General features: G+C 46.7%; 1 protein-coding gene across 1 annotated transcript in view; it reads right to left on the bottom strand.

Moving 5' to 3' along the window:
• ANKRD13A (ankyrin repeat domain 13A) overlaps positions 1-17,829 on the bottom strand; it is a 352,335-nt gene that overhangs the window by 212,234 nt on the left and 122,272 nt on the right. Inside the window, exon 8 of the mRNA XM_069214719.1 lies at positions 15,325-15,406. Coding sequence (XP_069070820.1) covers positions 15,325-15,406 — 82 coding nt within the window. The remainder of the gene's footprint in view (positions 1-15,324; positions 15,407-17,829) is intronic.

The following is a 17,829-nucleotide window of genomic DNA, read 5'->3' on the forward strand; positions in this document are numbered from 1 at the left end:
ATCCAAAACCAATTTATAAAAATAGTTTATATTTTTATCTTTAAAATGACACAAAAACGATTAAAATCTGTTCAGGGGAACCGGAGATATGAATTTTTAAAGAATTACTATTTTTCTAGCGCTTAGAAACAAAAAGCGCCAATCGGGTCATCTGGTTGCACCAGGACCGGGGCAAAGTCAAAGTTTCAGGCCGACCGCGATGGAGCCCTGCTCGGCTAGAGGTCGCGGGAGGCCTCGGTTAAAAAGTTATCTTCTGACTTAGTCTTTATTTTGAAGTTTTTCTTCACCGGGACGAACCTGCCAGTTGAATCCGACCTCCTGGAGCCCTTGTCCGGATACGCGATGTGGGTTTCCTCGGTGGAGACTTTTACCTTCGGACTTAGTCGTTTTTTCGAGATGAAAATCCTTCGACCGGGGTAAACCTGGATCTTGATCCGACGTCCATGGAGCCCTTCTCGGATACGATGGCTGGGAGGTCCCGGTCAACTTTTTACCTTCGGACTTAGTCTCTTTTTTGGATGTTTTTCTTTACCGGGACGAACCACGAAGTCAGGCCGGGTCGCGGTTGAGGCAAGCCGGCTAGAATTTCCGCGGCGGGTCGGTCCCTCTCTGGAGCTTTTTTCCAAAAATTCTCAAATCTTTTCCAAACTTCTGGGGCTTCACCCAGATGTTCTTTTAAGGTTCTTTTGGGGTCCACAGCTCACCCCAAGGGTCCAGAAGTTCTGTGATTGTCCTTGGGGGGTGCGGACTTCAACTCCCAGAATGCACCTGGCGCAAACTCCTTTTTGGCCACTGGACAGTGGTCAGCTGGTCGCTTTCTTCAGGAGTTGGTGCAGGGGACTCTGGTTAGCAATTTTTCACCTGTAGCAAACAGGGAGTCCCTCCTTGAACCAGTTGAAGCCAGGCAAAGTCCTTCTTGTGGTGAAGCCCAAGTGTGCAGCTGGTGCAGTCCTTCTGAGTGCAGGTTCCAGGTGCAGGCCAGGGGTCCAGCAGGGCAGTCCTTCTTCTCCTTAAGTTCTTTCTTCTTGAAATTTGGTGGGGATCTGAGGTGTGAGTGCAGGTCTGCCAGTTTTATCCTTGCTCCTGGGTGAAAAGCAGGGGGGCCCTGGTTCTCCAATCAGGGACAGGGTCGTCCCCCTGTGACGACCACTTCCTGGGAAGTGTGGCAAAAATCCATTCCAGAAGGCAACAGTCTCTAAAAATCCAACATGGATGAATCTGATTTTTGGAGGTTACATCTGGCTGAGCCCACCCACTGGTGTGGCTAAAAATCATAAACACACCCCTCTCCTGCCCTCTCCTAATCTAATCAAGGGGGCACCTAATTGTCTGGGGTTGCAGGATGTGGGGGTGTTGCTGGGTGCTCCAAATGTCCTTCTCTGCCTTTGAAGACCAGTTTGGCAGCCCTCCCCCTTCCTGCCTCACCATCTGCTGAGGGGAGATTCTCTCCCCCAAGCACATTCCTTTGTGTGAAGCCAGGCCACTTCACACCTCATCAAGGCAGCCTGGCAGAAGCTGCTGCAGGCTGGCCAATCAGAGCACAGCAGCAAAAACAATGCAGAGCTGAAGTTGGCAACTTTTTAGGTAAAGTCTAAACTTTTTACCTGAACAAGTTATATTAAATCCCACAACTGGAAGTTGTGGGATTTATTACAACAATTAATTTGATACCAAATTCTTGGTATGTAACATTTAAGGAGACTTTAAAATTTAAAATAAAGTCTGCCCATTCTAGCCTATGAAGGCCATTTACTTCAATGAGGGAAAAACGAATTTGGCTGTTTTTACCTCACCAGGGCTTATAAATCTATTTTTATAAAGTCCCTGCTTATAGTTACATGGCACCCAGCCCTAGGGGCACATAGGGCACACCTTAGGGGTGACTTATATGTAAAAATAAGGTAGTTTAAGACTTTGGAAGTACCTTTAATTCCAAAGTCGAATTTGCATAAAACTTTAATTTAAAAGCAGCCAGCAAGGCAGGCTTGCTTTTAAAATGACACTGGGCACCTCAGCAGTGCACCTAGGTGTGCACCACCTATGCTGTGGTCCCTAAACCTACATGCCCTACCATATACTAGGGACTTATAGGTAGGTTAACTTAGCCAATTATAATTAGCCTAATTTGCATATCCATTTTACACAGAGCACAGGCCCTGGGACTGGTTAGCAGTACCCAGGGCACCATCAAAGTCAGGAAAACACCAGCAAAAAGAGGAAAATGGGGGCAAAAAGTTATGGGGCCTCTGCAATCGGCCCTGTTTTCTCACACAGGTGCACAAGCACCTGAAGTTCACTCACTCGGCGTTTCGATGTTAGCTCTGTGGCAGGGCTTAGGAGGAAAGATCAGTTATATAACATTTATGAAACACATCACAACTGGTATCTGAACAAGTACAGTTTATCCAGCAAATGAAGTCCAAAAGGGATAAAAGGTAACCTTTAACTGTGCCTGCCAGAGTAAGACCCTGCTAGGTCAAAGACAAACAAAAACATATACAACAGTTTAGCATGCAACTGGTCCAACTGGCAGGTACCTCACAAAGCCACAAACGTGTCCCAGTTTCCTACATACATTTCATTGATGGGAACCTGGGTGACAAAATGACATAGGCTGGGCCTTGGGAAGAACAGCAAGAAAATTAGTTACTTTCCTGTAACAGTGGTTCTCCAGTATTGGTATCTTTCACAGATTCACATGCTTGAATCATCCCCGTCATCGGGGTGGGAGCCTCACGGTAACTTGAAATACATATAGCAGTAAGTGTAACACAGTAGGCCCTAATGGCCTAACTAGGCACTGTTATAACCTATCGATGTCCTTTTGTGAAAAAGAACCAAACTTGAGCTACAGCCAATCAGGCATCAACACTCCCAACAGAGGCTGTTTCCAGAGATTCTCTAGTACAAGTGTGAAGCAGAAAGTCCATCTATAAGGAGAGCCTCTGAGAGGAGGAGGGTGGGTCGCATGTGAATCTATGAAAGATACCAATACTGGAGAACCACAGTTACAGGTAAGTAACTAATTTTCTTCTCCAGTATTGGATCTTTCATAGATTCACATGCTTGAATTAGAGTAGCGAGCAGTAATATCGTCTAAGTAAATACCAGCTGTATTATAAGCAGAATAACAATGATAGTAATAATAATAAGAAGAAGAATGATAATAGGAGTAATCCTACTCCTAGCCACCATTAGATAGCAATATATCAATCTTCACGGGAAGATAACAATAAGCACAATAATCCTCATCACAAACATCACAATAAACATCAGGGTAATTACAACAATGATAATCACAATAATCATTATAAGCAGAAAGAATTAACCCTGACCAGATTAAGGAAACGTAGTTCACATACCCTTTTTGTGGAGGTGGGATGACCAGGGAGGCTCACCTTAACGAAACAGATGCCTCAGCACTGCTTGCCCCACCACTGTGTCCATATAATTGGTCTCTTCGAGACAGTAGTGTCTTGTGAAAGTATGTTGGCTGGACCATGTGGCTGCTCTACAAATGTTCTGCAAGGGCACTCCCGCGAAGAGTGCTGCAGACGTGTCTACCGCCCTTATAGAGTGGGCTCTAACCTTGCTGTGGAGCATGACAGAATTGGATTGTCAGGCCGATCCATCTGGCAATAGTCTATTTAGACACCGGGGAGCCCTTCCTCGCATCCCCAAAGGCCACAAATAACTGGTCTGATTTGCGGATGTTCTGCGTTCTTTGAAGGTAAAGTTTGAAACACCTCTTAATATCCAAAGAGTGCAACGCTTTTTCTGCTACTGTCTTGTGGGTTAGGAAAAAAGGTTTTCAAGATTACTGGTTCAATCAAATGGAAACTTGAGGGTACCTTCGGAATATATTTATGATTTGTCGTAAGAATTACACCAGTAGTGGTAAATTGAAGAAAAGGCTCTTTGATGGTGAAGGCCTGTATGTCACTTACTCTTTTGGCTGAAGTAAGAGCCAGCAACAACACCGTTTTCCAAGAGATGAATTTAAATTCCGCCCTCTGGATTGGCTCAAAGGGGGGTTTCATGAGTTGTCACAATACCATGTTCAGGGACCACAACACTGCGGAGGTTTACGCACCAGTGAAAAAGCTCAAAAAAGACCCCTAAGAAATTGTTTCACAATCCTGGTACAATGTAATGAGGCAGTGTTTTGAGATCAGCGGTACCTTGAAATTACTGCCACGTGAACTCGGATGAAGGAATACGAGAGTCCAGATTTCGCCAAGTGTAACAAATATGGAAGAACCTGCTCCGGAAGCGAGGTGATAGGATGAATTCCTTCCGCAGCACAACACACGCAAAAACGCTTCCATTTCAGCCTGTAAGTCTTATTGGTGGTGTCTGCCCTGGCCTTGGCTAGGATTGCCCTACATTCTGATGAGATGTCTAAAGAGGCGTATTCATTGAATTCAGGAGCCAGGCCGACAAGTGTAAGGATGACGGATCCGGATGCACGTGTGGCTGTTCTGAGAGAATGAGGAGTTCTGTGAACCACACCTCCCTGGGCCACCTGGGTGCTAACAGCAGAAGGCGACATCCTTCTGTTTTCATCTTGCTGATGACCCTTGGTATAAGTGGGATCGGAGGAAAAGCGTAGGCATAGACCCCTGTCCATCTCATCAAAAACGCATTCTCCATGACCCTTTTTGCGGAAGCCAGCTTGCGTAGTAGGGGCATTTCATGTTCTCGTATGTGGCAAACAGATCGAGATTCAGTCTTCCCCATATCCGGAAGAGTTGGTTGAGAACCTCCTGGTCTAGTTCCCACTTGTGATACGAGATAATCGTTCTGCTCAGGGTGTCTGCTAGGATGTTGGTCTGTCCTAGTACGTGCTCCGCCCTCAGAGAAATGTTGTTTGCTACGGCCCATCCCCAGATGTTCTAAGCTTGTTGTGAGAGCTGTAGAGGCCTTGTTCCACCCTGCTTGTTTAGATAAAACATACTAGTGGTATTGTCCGTTCTGATCAACACATCCGAGTTCTGAAGTCTTGGTAAAAAAGCCTTTAGAGCTAAATCTATTGCCTTAAGCTCTAGCTGGTTTATGTGGAGTTGCTTGTCCTTTCGAATCCAGGTCCCACTTATTCGCAAATCTTAAAGGTGAGCACCCCAACCCTCGAGGGATGCATCCGTTGTCACTATGTAGCGAGGTACTTGAGGAAGAAATGTGAGGCCGCTGGACAAGTTGTCCGGTGTTGCCCACCAAGACTTGGAAGCCTGCATTGTCAGTGTGATGAGAATTTGGTCCTCGAAAGAACCCTGCATCTGAAGCCACTGAACATCCAGTTGCTCCTGTAGGGGTCGCATACGTAGTCTGCAATTTGGGATCAGTGGAATACATGACAAGATCATTCCCATTAATGACTTGTAAGTTCGAACTGAAACTAACCTTTTTGTCGAGAGCTTGTGGGCCAAGCTGGACAGCTTTTGTTTTCTCTCTCGAGACGGGTATGCCTTGTTTCGGACAGTATCCAGTGTTGCCCCCAAGAAATTCAGCTTCTGCATGGGGCGAACGTGTGATTTTCGATAATTGATGGTAAGCCCGAGATCTTCGAACTACTGGAGGCAGGCGGTTGTGTGGTGCACAACCTGAGCTCTTGAGGATGCCTTGATGAGTCAATCGTCGAGATAGGGAAAAACCTGCATGCACAACTGGCGTAGGTTTCGCTGCTACTGGAGCTAGCATCTTTGTAAAAATTCTGGGGGCCAACTTCAATCCGAAGGGGAGGACACGAAACTGCACATCCATACCAGCTACCCTGAACCTGAGCAATTTGCGATGGTTTTGATGTATTGGGATGTGAAAATACGCATCCTGGAGGTGTAGGGACGTCATATGATCTCCGGGATTCGAAAGGCACAAGATGTACTGCAGCGTTACCATCCTGAACGATTGCTTCTTCAGGAACTTGTTTAGTGATCTTAAGTCCAAAATGGGGCACCAATCTCCTGAAGGCTTCTTTACAAGAAAGAAGCGTGAATAGAATCCCCAGTTCCTGTGAAGAGTTGGGACCAGTTCTATTGCCCCTTGGCGCAACATCACATACATTTCCTTGAGGAGTTGCTTTAATCGTGGCGGCGGCGGGCCTGACGGAGGGATATTTGGTTGTTTCTGAATGAACTCCAGAGTATGCCCCTTGGCCACTATATCCAGCACCCGCATGTCGGATGTTATGTTTGACCATCGAAGGAAGTGACGAGTGATGCGACCCCCAATTCTCGATCCCTGGGTAGTGTAGGAAGCTGGTATGACTGTTTGGTCATTGCTTTCTGCCCGCATCCCTTCCATGGGCAACTAATCTTCCCTTTGCGAGGGTGTCTATAAGCAGCGGTAGGTGGCAATCGATAATGCTGCTGGTGCTGACCATATTGTTGTCGGGGTCCTGCTGGAGAGGACTGGTACTGTGGCCTATACTGTTGGTATCCACCCCGAAAGGAGTAACTTCCTCTACCCCTCACACCTCGAAAAGGCTGTTTCTTGAACTGTAAAATACCAAGGGATTTCACTGTGTCTGTATCGGTCTTGATGGCCTGCAGCATGTCATCCACATGCTTCCCAAAGAGGCTTTCCCCATCAAACACCATGTCCAGGATTCTACTCTGAACCTCTGGGCATAATGAAGTAGACTTCAGCCAACCCTGTCTATGCCAGACTGCTGCACCTGCCAGCAGCCGGAAACCTGTGAGCGAAATGTAAATTTCGCAATCTATGATCTCAGCTGCAATCCGCTCACCCTCCTGTAACACCTTCTTTGCCTCCAACTTGGCATTCTCAGGCAAGAGGTCCATATAAGCAGACATGTCTGCCCACATTTGGCGATCATACCTGCCCAGGATGGCTAACGAATTAGCTGCCTTCACTGTAATTGCCGCCACTGAGGAAAATTTCTTCCCAATATTGTCCAAACATTGTCCATCCCTGTCTGGAGGTGATGTGATTGGTGCCGAAGGATTCTTTGAGCGACGTTGTGCTGCCTGAGATGTGAAAGAATCCGGTCTCGGTTGGGACACTAAGCAGGCCGGCGTGTTATCAGGGGCCTTATACTTCTTTTCCAGCCTCAGCATCTGGGAAGGTATTGTTGCTGGATTTTTCATTGCCTTCAACCCCTCCTGCCATAGAAAATCCAGTATAGGAATAGCCCTAACTGACTTATTTGAGGGCTCTTTAAAGTTGTATAAGAAACAATCAGTTTCCTGTGAGACAATGGGTAAGTCAAATCTCTTGGCCGCCCTTTCCATCAAATTATGGAAGCCCCCTATGTCCTCCGGGGGCGAATCAACTGGCCCTGCTGGTGGCGGTGACGGTGTAGGGATGAGGTATTCATCCCATTCACTAGGACCTGTCTCCGTTATCTCATCATCTTCTCTCTCATCTGTCGAGTAATGATCATCCTGTGGTTGGTGAACAAACGGAATGTTTCTGTGTGGCGTTCCCGGGTGACTGGGAACAGGGGTTTGCAGAGCCATCTGCAGGTTGTAGGGCCTGGATGGAGTCGCCGGCAGTGATGGCAGAAACCTTCGATAATAATCTTTCAACATGCCCTGATGGTCTGACACTAAAGACCTAGGCATTGAAAAGGAAGCCTCTGTCTCAAATGCGGGGTATGACGGATCCTGTTGGAGTGTCGTCGACGGATAGGTGGGCTGGTCCTGCCCTTCACCCTCCTCATCCAGGTCCTGGCATTTCACATGTAGTTGCAACGGACTACTGGCTGCACCAAACATTCCCTCCTCCTGTGAATAAATGTCATTGTCATCATCCAAGAGATGCTGAGGAGGGTATAGCAACACCTTGCTTGGGGAGGTATGCCTCAGGAGGATTGGAGATGTTTTCTCTCCCATGGTTATGAAAGAAAGAGGGAGGAATCTTGCCGGGTCCTGCTGTGCCATGAAATCTCCTGAAGATGGCGTAGTCGTCGACGGTTGCGCCGACAGAACCGCTGATTTCCTTGTCGACAGTTCTACCAACGATGATGCCTTCGTCAGTGGAGTTTTCGTCGTCGACGGGTCTTCCCCCGTCGACGGTTTTCTCATCGACGGTTCCCTCGTCAACGATGCTGTCATCGCTGGTGTACTCGTCAACGGTACCTTCTTCGCCCTCGTCGTCAGGTGTTTCGTCGACGGGGGTACCAACGTCGACGGATGAAACAACGAGGCTTCCGTCGTCGACGACGCCTTCGTCCACAATGGTTTCTTATAGATCTTGGCGGTAATGATCGTCGTCGATTAAAGTGGCGACGACGTAACAATCATCGGGGACACCGCTGTAGTAAACGTCAACGTTACCGCTGTCGCGGTGACCGTCGACACGGTCGTCAACGGGGTCGTCGTCGTCAGGACTTTTCTGGCAGCATCTGAGGAGAATCTTCCCAGATCTGTCTCCGGTGACAGGGACAGAGAGGCACTACTTTTTTCCCACAGGTATGGTAGGCTCAGAGTGAACCTTTTTTGAGAGTCTTAAGTGGGTCTCTGATCCCGAGGCAGCACTCTCCTGGCGCTTATGCTTCTCCACAGGGAGATATTTTGTCTTTTTAGCCATTTTTCTTGGAGGCTCTGTATGTGGTTTTCCCTTCTCTCTATGCCTTTTTAAAGAGTGGGAAGTGTGAGATGAGGCTTCACTCTCATCCAAAGAAGGATTTTCTATGGCCTTCTGCTTTTGGAGCCACAACAAAAGCCTACCCTCACAGTCTTTGAGGGTTTTGTGACTGAAGGTGCAAAGGACATGGATAGGTTATAACAGTGCCTAGTTAGGCCATTAGGGCCTACTGTGTTACACTTACTGCTATATGTATTTCCAGTTACCATAGGCTCCCACCTCGACGAGGGGGATGATTCAAGCAAGTTAATCTATGAAAGATCCAATACTGGAGAAAAGGAAACAACTGTTGCTTCTCAATCTCCACTCGTGGAGGTGCAGGTCGGGAAGGCCCAGCTCGATGCAACAGGTGGTGCTCCCAAAGTGTCAGCTTGATCGGAGGACTGATGCTCTAGCCCAGAAGTTCTGAGTACCACACTCTCCTGGCCCAATCAGAAGAGGTAGCGGCAGGAAGGGATAAAGGAGTCCCACGCTCCACTCTAGGCAAAATGCATCTGAGAGAGAAAACTTTCTTGAGAACGCCAGCATGCTAAAGAGTTGACAGTAAGTGTAACTGGCGGGGCATATAGACTGAGCCAGGGTTTTGCACATTGTCTGAAGATGCCCTATGCCACCTCAGGGTGTAGCTGTCATTCATGAACTGCTCTGCACCACCTGCTGAGTTTGTCTGCCCTGGTGTTTAAAGATCCTGCAGGTGGTGTACCATCAGAAACTCCCCTGATGATTCAGTCAGGTCAAGCACAGGACCCAAGAGCCCACATGGCCCTTCATGTTGCTGCACGACATGGCAGTGGTGTTTTGCCCATGAGAACCTGCACCAGCTGTCCACTGACATAGGGCAGGAAGGCCTTCAAAGCCACAGACATTGCCCACAACTCCAGCAAAACAGTTTAGAGGTGGGTCTCCACCAGAAACCAGACTCCTCTGGCCTCCACCTCTCCTAGATGACCACCCCAACCCAGCAGCAACACATCCATCACTACCGTCAACTCTAGGTGAGGCAGGGAGGTAGATGGGTCTGCTGCTGGCCCAATTCTGGTTGTGCAGCCACCACTGAAGATCTTGTGCAGTCTTCTCTGACACCTGGATGGAATCAAACAGGTCCCCTTGATGCAGGGCCCATTGAGACTTAAGGTCCCACTGCACAGTTAGCATGTGCCATCTAGCATGGTGGGCAAGCAGGTTGCAGGAGGCAAATAGACCAAACAGCCGCAGAGCCATCCTCGCTGAGACAAAGGACAGATATTGAAAAATCAGGATCATAAAATGAATTACCGGGACTCGTTGATCTGGAGGAAAGTCTTGAAAGTGCACTGTATCCAGGATGGCTCCATAAATGGGGGCCTCTGGAAAGTATTCACATGTGACTTTGGCAGGCTGATTGAAAACCCTAATAATGTGATGAGGTTTGCTATTCTCTAGAGGTGATCCGCGACTAACTGTGGCAAGTCCGCCTTCAAAATCCAGTTGTTGAGGTAGGGAAGACTTGTACCCCCAGCCTCTGAAGATTGGCAGCAACCACTGCCATCACCTTTGTGAACACCAGAGAGGCACTGGTGAGACTAAAAGGTAGTGGTATGCAGGTAGAAAATAAAAGTGTTCATGGTCCATCTTGAACCTTGGGACAGTATGTGAGCCTGCAGGACAGGGATATGAAAATGAGTTTTATTGGAGACCCAATGCCACCGTCCAGTCTATGGGATCCAGGACAGAGATAACCTGGGCCAGAATGAGCATTTTGAACTTGTCCTTGCACAGAAAGGAATTGAGAGGGTTAAGTTACAGAATAGGACAGAGGTCTCTGTTCTTCGGCACACGAAAGTAGCAGGAATAGTATCCAGTTTTGAGGCTGGGACCCTCTTCATGGCTCTTTTGGCCAAACAAACTGCACTTACTGGCATAAAATGGACATATGATCCTTCGAGAAGTGGTTTGGCGTAGGTGGCAGGTACAGTTGGTAGAAAGGAAATGGCATGGCATAGCCCAGTTGGACACTCTGCAGGACCTACTTGCCAGATATAATGTGTTGCCACCCCTACAGGAATGTGCTGGTCCAGCCAACATACAGAATGGCTGTATGTCAGTAAGGGTGCACTAAAGGGGCTTGGAGGTTTGGACTGGAGGGAGGGAAGACTGAGACAAGTGCTACCCTTGGTGATCAGGTTGTTGTTATAGGAAGCTGGCCTGTGTGGTGGGTACCTAAGGTACTTACACCTTATACCAGGTCCAGGTATCCCCTATTAGTGTAGGGCAGGCAGTGTCTAGAAGCCAGGCTCTCTAGAGGTAGCTGTGGATGGGCAGCCAAGGCTCATCTAGGCGACATGCAAAGCTCATGCAATACCACTGTAGTCACACAGCACTTACACACATGAAAGAATACACTCAGTGTTACAAAAATAAAGGTACTTTATTATGGTAACAAAACACCAAAATACTATAGAGGCAATACTCCCTTAGGAGGTAAGTAAAAATAGTTAGAAAACAGTGCAAATAGTGAAATGCGTGTCAGGATTCCACCAACAAGCCTTGGCACGGGCAAAACTAGCGGTTGGCAGAAAGTGGTGCTGCGGGGGACCAGCAAGGCCAGGAGGACTCACCCCAGGAGGGAGAGTCAGAGGGGGCTCTCAGCATTGCAGAGAGCCCACAGAAGCACAGGCAACACACACAAGAGTCCCACAGGATGGGGATACAGAAGTTGCCAAAGGAGCCCACGCAGCACTACGAAAAGGAGTATCACGCCACAGGAGAGTCACTCAGGAAGCTGTGCATCGCGGGAAGGAGTGCTGCGGGCTGGAGCTACACGAAGTCTGAAGATCCCTTGGAAGAAGTGCCAACAAGCCTTGGTAGCTGCAAAGGACGTGGTGCACGAGGGTACTGCCCTGCGTGGGCAGGCAAGGGCTTACCTCCTCCCCAATTGGACAGCCAGTAGAGTGTATTGTCTGGACCACTTCCAACCACCACCTGTGTTGTAAGATCCAGGCACCTCAGCAGGAGAGGGGACCCACGCAGCTGGTCGTCGATGCTTTTGGTGCCTACAGATGCAGGGGAGTGACAACTTCACTCCAAGGGAGATTCCTTCTTCTTTTCTGTGCAGACTGAAGACAGGCTGTCCTCAGAGGATACACGACCGGGGAAATGTTGCAGAAGCTGGAAGGAGCCGGAGAAACAGTGTTACAGCGAAGTCTTCGTCTTTGTTGCAGATTGTTGGGTCCTGGAGAGTCCAGATGCAGTTTCTTTGGTCAGAAGTCGAAGTAAGGGGTGCAGAGGAATCCTGCTGAAATCCTTCAAGCCGAATCTGAGGAACCACCCAGAAGAGAGACCCTAAATAGCTCTGAAAGAGGGATTGGTCACCTAGCTGGGTGACCAACTACCAGGAGGGGGGTCAGATGTCACCTGCCTGGCCTGGCCACGCCACTCAAATGCTCCCAGAGTTCCCTGCCAACCTTGGATTGAAGATGGCAGAACCTGGGGTGGTGATGGACAGGAGAGTGGTCACTCCCTTTCCATTGGCCAGTTTCGTGCCAGAGCAGGGACTGGAGGTCCATGAACCGGTGTAGACTGGTTTATGCACGAAGGGCACCAAATGTGCCCTTCAAAGCATACCAGTGGCTTGGGGAGGCTACCCCTCCCAAGCCATGCAACACCTATTTCCAAGGCGAGAGGGTTTAACATTCCTCTACTAAAGGAAATCCTTTGTTCTGCCTTCCTGAGCTTGAGCTGCTCAAGCAACAGGAGGGCAGAGACCTGTCTGTGAGGTGGCAGCAGCTTGGGGTGCCTGAAAAACCTCAGGAGGCTGTAGTACCAATGCTGGGGGTCCTCTAAGGAGCCCCCAGTGTGCATGGGATCATATAACCAATACTTGCAAAAGTAATGTGGTTTGATACCAAATATGTCTTGGTTCGGAGTTACCATTATGTAGCTGGACATTGGTAGTGACCTATGTCCAGTACACATGTAAAATGGCGTCCCTGCACTCACAAAGTCCAGAAAAGTGGGACTGGGGTTTGTGGGGGCACCTCCACTAGTGTAAGGGTGCTCTCATGCACAGGTACCTGCACCCTGCCCTCTGGGCTGAGTGGGCCTACCATGTGGGTGACTTATAGTGACCTGGTGTAGTGACCTACAGTGAAAACGGGTGCATGCACCCGGTTCACGCAGTCGGCAATGGTGGTCCTGTCGAACCCTTTGCATGGGCTCCCTATGGGTAGCAGAATAAATGCCACAGGCCATGGGGATCACCTGGAACCCCAATGCCCTGGGTACCTATGCACCATATACTAGGGGCTTAAATGGGGAACCAGTATGCAGATTGTGGAATGAAATAGGTTCCAGCAAGCAATGTTTAAAGGAGAGAGTATCATCACTGGGGTCCTGGTTAGCAGGTTCCCAGTGAAAACAGTCAAAACACACTGACAAACAGACCAAAAGTGGGGGCAACAAAGCTAGAAAAGGGGTACTTTCCTACAGTTGTCTGCGGTGTTCCCCATCCTGACCACGAAATGGCTGGGAAGCCTGCTCAGCAGGCAGGTAAGCTCAACACTGTTGATAAGCTGAGTCTCTTGCAAATCCCGGAAAAGGAGTAACTTATAGGGGGATTGGCTAACTGTGTTCTTGTGAGACCGGAGGTAAGCCCTCACCCACCATGTCCCATAGTGAGTAGGCGAGGCTAGCTGAGGAGCATATATGCTTGCCAAATGTAGCTATTCGATTGGACTCCCTCGGAAAGACAGAGTTTACTCTGCTGGTGGGCGCCTATACCACCAGACTTTTTCAGGGTTGGATGCTACATTAAGAAGACTAGGTCACCTGGCACAGGTCTATTCTTTCAAGCAACCACTTTGCCCGGTTTGATTACAGCTTATCCCAAGACTGCAAGATCTAACCCATCAATGTCTAATTAAATGCCAAAATATTGTCACAAAGCTGTTGTCAAGCCAAAGTCTCAATAAAGAGAGATGATTGTGGCTTCACAGTTTGCATCTCAACACCGAGGCACTCTGATGTCAAACTGAAAGATGGAACATCCAATTAGAGAAGGGCTCAAAGAATGACACTCGTTCGGAAGGGGAAAATGTCTCTACCTTTTGCTATTTTTCCTTTCTTACTGTGATGGAAAGGTCTGTGGAGGCAACATCTGCCAATACAAAACTTCATTGGTGTCACTTATAACTAGGTGTTCTTGGAAACGTTACATGCCATTTCCTGTGGAGTAACAAGTCTCAGTTTATGACATCACAGGGTACCATTTGAAGTGGTAAAATGTTAATCAATTAGGAAGTTTCCAAATCCAGCTTGGTGCATGGGAAGAGGTTAAATAAAGGAAGCTGAGAAAGTCAGCATAGTACCCATGAGAAAACAAGTTTTACTATTACTCAGTTTAATAACATTCAATATACAACCTCGGAAGAATGGAAGGCTGAATCAACCAAGCCAGGATTCAAATATGTGACCTACAGAGAACTAACATTTCAGCAGCAAACATTTTACGTACAGTGCATTAATTATACTAACATAAACAATCCTTAAGGACTGGAGACATTAAAGAGAGGGCTAAGAAAATTCTCCATATGGCCTCTCCCTACTGTGAGACAAGGATGCTCAAAGACAATGTTTACAAGACCATCATTTAGTTGCTGGAAGGCCATCCAATGACACACAACTCAGAGTCCCCCCGCCCCATCCCCCACTCCCGTTCCTTAAAGGTTTGCACACAGAAACTTCTCTGTCATTCCAGATAATGACTTGTGCCTTTCTGGACCAATGTTCCACAAACAGGCTACACCACTCCTAGAGCCAGGGTGAGACCCCACAACAAATGACCCCAACCCTCATCTTTTGGGGCTTGGTACCTTTGTCCCCTAGTCTCCTAGGTTGTTGAGGTTTCTTTATTTTGTTGAGTATCCAAGAAGTTTTTTTAACTTTACCATGCAGAGCTGGATGGACCCTCGAATTGAGCATTCTTATCACAGGGAAAAGTTACAAACAAAAAAGGGAGCAGGTTATTTCTAAAAAAAAAAAAGGTGATCGGGCGAGAAAGAAACATTGAATCTAATTTGCATGTTTAGGGTAAAGGGAGTGATCTTTAGCTGTTTTATAAAGATATAACCAGACAAAGATAATAAATACTTGAGCCATTTTTATTTGTACCCCTTCGAGCCAGGCAGTGCTGTGACACCTACAGTGAGCCCTTGCACCACATATAAAAAAAAACATTGCTAGGATTAAAGCAACAGTGCAGCAATTAATTTCCTTTCAACACACTGTAAGTTTTGAACAACCGCCTGATGTGTGTGTTTAACTGTCATGAGGATATATGCCATAGTGATATCCATCTAGAAGGCAGCTAAGATCATTTCCTGAGGAAGTGACTGCAAAACATAAAAGCTTTGCATAGCTGCTGGTTCAGTACATGAGTAGTATAAATGGAAAGTGACTGCAAGACTGAATGACTGAAAGCAAACTCCTTAATCAATCAGCAATGTCCTCTTGGAAATAAAAGGTTTCACAAAGATGTGAGAATCGCTCTAAATCCTAAAGCCAGATCTTAGAACACTGAAAGCAAACTTATCTTTCAACTCAAAAGCACAACAAAAGGGATGTCGAAGGTGCTAGTTTGCTGGGTAGCACATATGCAAATTATTCGAAGTACTTTTATGTTATTGGTACTTTTCTTCGCTGTCTTGATACAATCTAAGGTGTAAACGCAGGAAAGAATACCTTTGTATCTGGCCTTTTCTTCATCTGTCAAATGTTCTGTCCTCGTTTTTGTCACCACGTGGATGTTGTTTGCATTATAAACCTTGAGGAAATGTCCACAAAAGAAACAAACAGTTATCTAAACAACATATGATGCATGCAGTACTATCAAGAACTGCAATATGACACAAAACTACAGCTTCGCTATAGAGCGGCTACCTATTTTGTGGTACATTTTAAACTACCTAAACTTCTCACACCATGTGTTGTTTTTATCTTTGATTTGAGTATGTTGTGCCGGTGTCACAAATGTTATCACAACTATAAATCTGACACCAATGTTATTACAAAAGAACATATAAATAATCTTGTATGTCAATTAACCAAAAGATACCCTTCAAAGTTTCACCGTGATTGCACTTTTCTAAAATCAAAAGCTTGCTGGTATAAGCCCTGGGTGGAAAGAGTATGATATAATACCCCGATACATCAGCCACCATATGCAAGGAGGGCAGCCTGAATGCTTTTCAGCTGGTGTTTTTCGTGTTGGCCCCTTCCACCTCCACAACACCCCCTGCCATCCCCAAACCGTTTGCTCCTACAGTGAGAAACAAGCACAGGCAAACCCAATTGATTTCACCTTTAGGACCTATTGGCTTTGCCAACTGCTTTTTGTAGTGCTGTACAGCATCGGGTACTTTGTATAATCACCTGAATAAAAAATAAAAAGGGGGCATTCCACTGATATGTGCCTGCGTCAGAAAGCATGCGCAAGCCAGCAGAATGACGCATGCGCAATCTGCTTTCATTTTATATTTAATGATCCAAGATACTGGATGCCACTTAGATCCGCAAATAAAACTAAGATTTTTTTAAACAAAAAAAGTGCTAAATAAAAAACAAAAAACTGGGGACCACAGGTGTTATGGGGAACAATGCTGGAGGAGCAGGTCTATGATGGGAGCAAGAGAAAAAGAAGCCCACCGAAGGGGGGTGGGGGGGAGCACAAGAGATAGAACACCACAGAAGTACAAAGGCGATAGAGCAATGCGGGAGTCGGGAGAGAAGCACATAAGAGAGCTAGCTGGAATGGATTTGATAGGAAAAGTTCCTGAAGCCTTTGGATGCTAATCTCATTTTATGGGTGTTCAACCAGTTCTTTCTTGAGCTGTTCACGACTTTTTCATCTACAAGGCAAGAGTCAAAGAGCAACTGCATGTAAAGGTCTATAAGGATCTGATTACCACTGGAAGTCAGTGCAACAGGTACACTGCTTTGATAACAGGTTTTTTTTTTCTTTAGACCACGGTTTCCAAGATTCTGGCCACAGTGACACAGTTTCGCCCCAACTCATACTGGGGAAAGTATCTTTGGATGCTGTTCACTTATGGTCTTCGGCAATACAAAATTACACTGAGGTAACATTGTGCTCCACGGCTCAGATCAATAAACTTGTTTTAATAAATGTTTAAAAGGGGTAGAAGCTCAGTAAACGGCAGAGGAAGTTTTGATTAACTTGGACATTGGGGGTAGGCTTGTGGGAAGGCAATTACAATGTTACTGAAAACACGGGGTAGTGTTATGCTGCCTGAGGTAAGGTGACCCACTCCACTGTAATGAAATTAAACCCAGCAGCATGTATCACAAGCTTGATTCACAAAGCTTTCTTCCATGAGTGTGTGTGTGAAATACTACAGTAATGTGAGGTGTAGGTCACAGCGTCTCAAACATCTTTGTGAATCAGGCCTTATGTTATAGAAGATGACACCCTTTGATGACATAAAAAATAAACCTGAAAGTCATTAACAGCAGCCAGCTATTCAGAACCGGTTTTCTTTCAGTACTGTGAACAACAAAATAGAAACACCTTGAATCCTAAAATTTGCCAAATTTGAAATCATCATTTGTTCCACGACCAGTGGTCTTGAACAACAATATTACAACAGCTCATGGTGAACAATATGTGGTAAATATCACCATTCTGGAGGAACCGGAGGTTGGAAGAGGGCAACCTTTCTTCACCCTATATGGGGCTGTATGGAACCAGCATACTTGTGTTCCTGTCTCGATAAACAAGTGAAGCACAGCAAACACATACACTGCATTATTTCTGCATGAAGAACGGCACCAACTGTTTCAGAAAAGAGCATGAGAAGGCCTCGCCGGATGGAACTCTGCCGTGGCCTTGAACTGACCCCTTCATTTACAAACGGTACATAAATACCATGATTCCTAAATCATTAATGGTATATTTTAAGGTCTCTTGTATAGAGGTAATTGGCCAAACGTAGAGTCTCAGCTTTGTAAGGAATTTGTTTCCAAACAACATCCAATTTGCCCCGCTGCCAAACATACATGGAGGCAAACCCATTATTCTGGGATCCGTTCTTCAACAAAATTATACTCATCTTCTGATGGTGTGGCTTCGTTTCTGTTCCTGGCTAGCCAAGCTGCCTGCTTGACAGATCCCCTCAAAGGAGGCGCCCAAGGGCCCTTGCAAACAAAAGTCCTTATCAGACTAAAGAC

This window comes from Pleurodeles waltl, chromosome 11 (assembly GCF_031143425.1).
Source record: "Pleurodeles waltl isolate 20211129_DDA chromosome 11, aPleWal1.hap1.20221129, whole genome shotgun sequence".
Lineage (NCBI taxonomy): Eukaryota > Metazoa > Chordata > Amphibia > Caudata > Salamandridae > Pleurodeles > Pleurodeles waltl.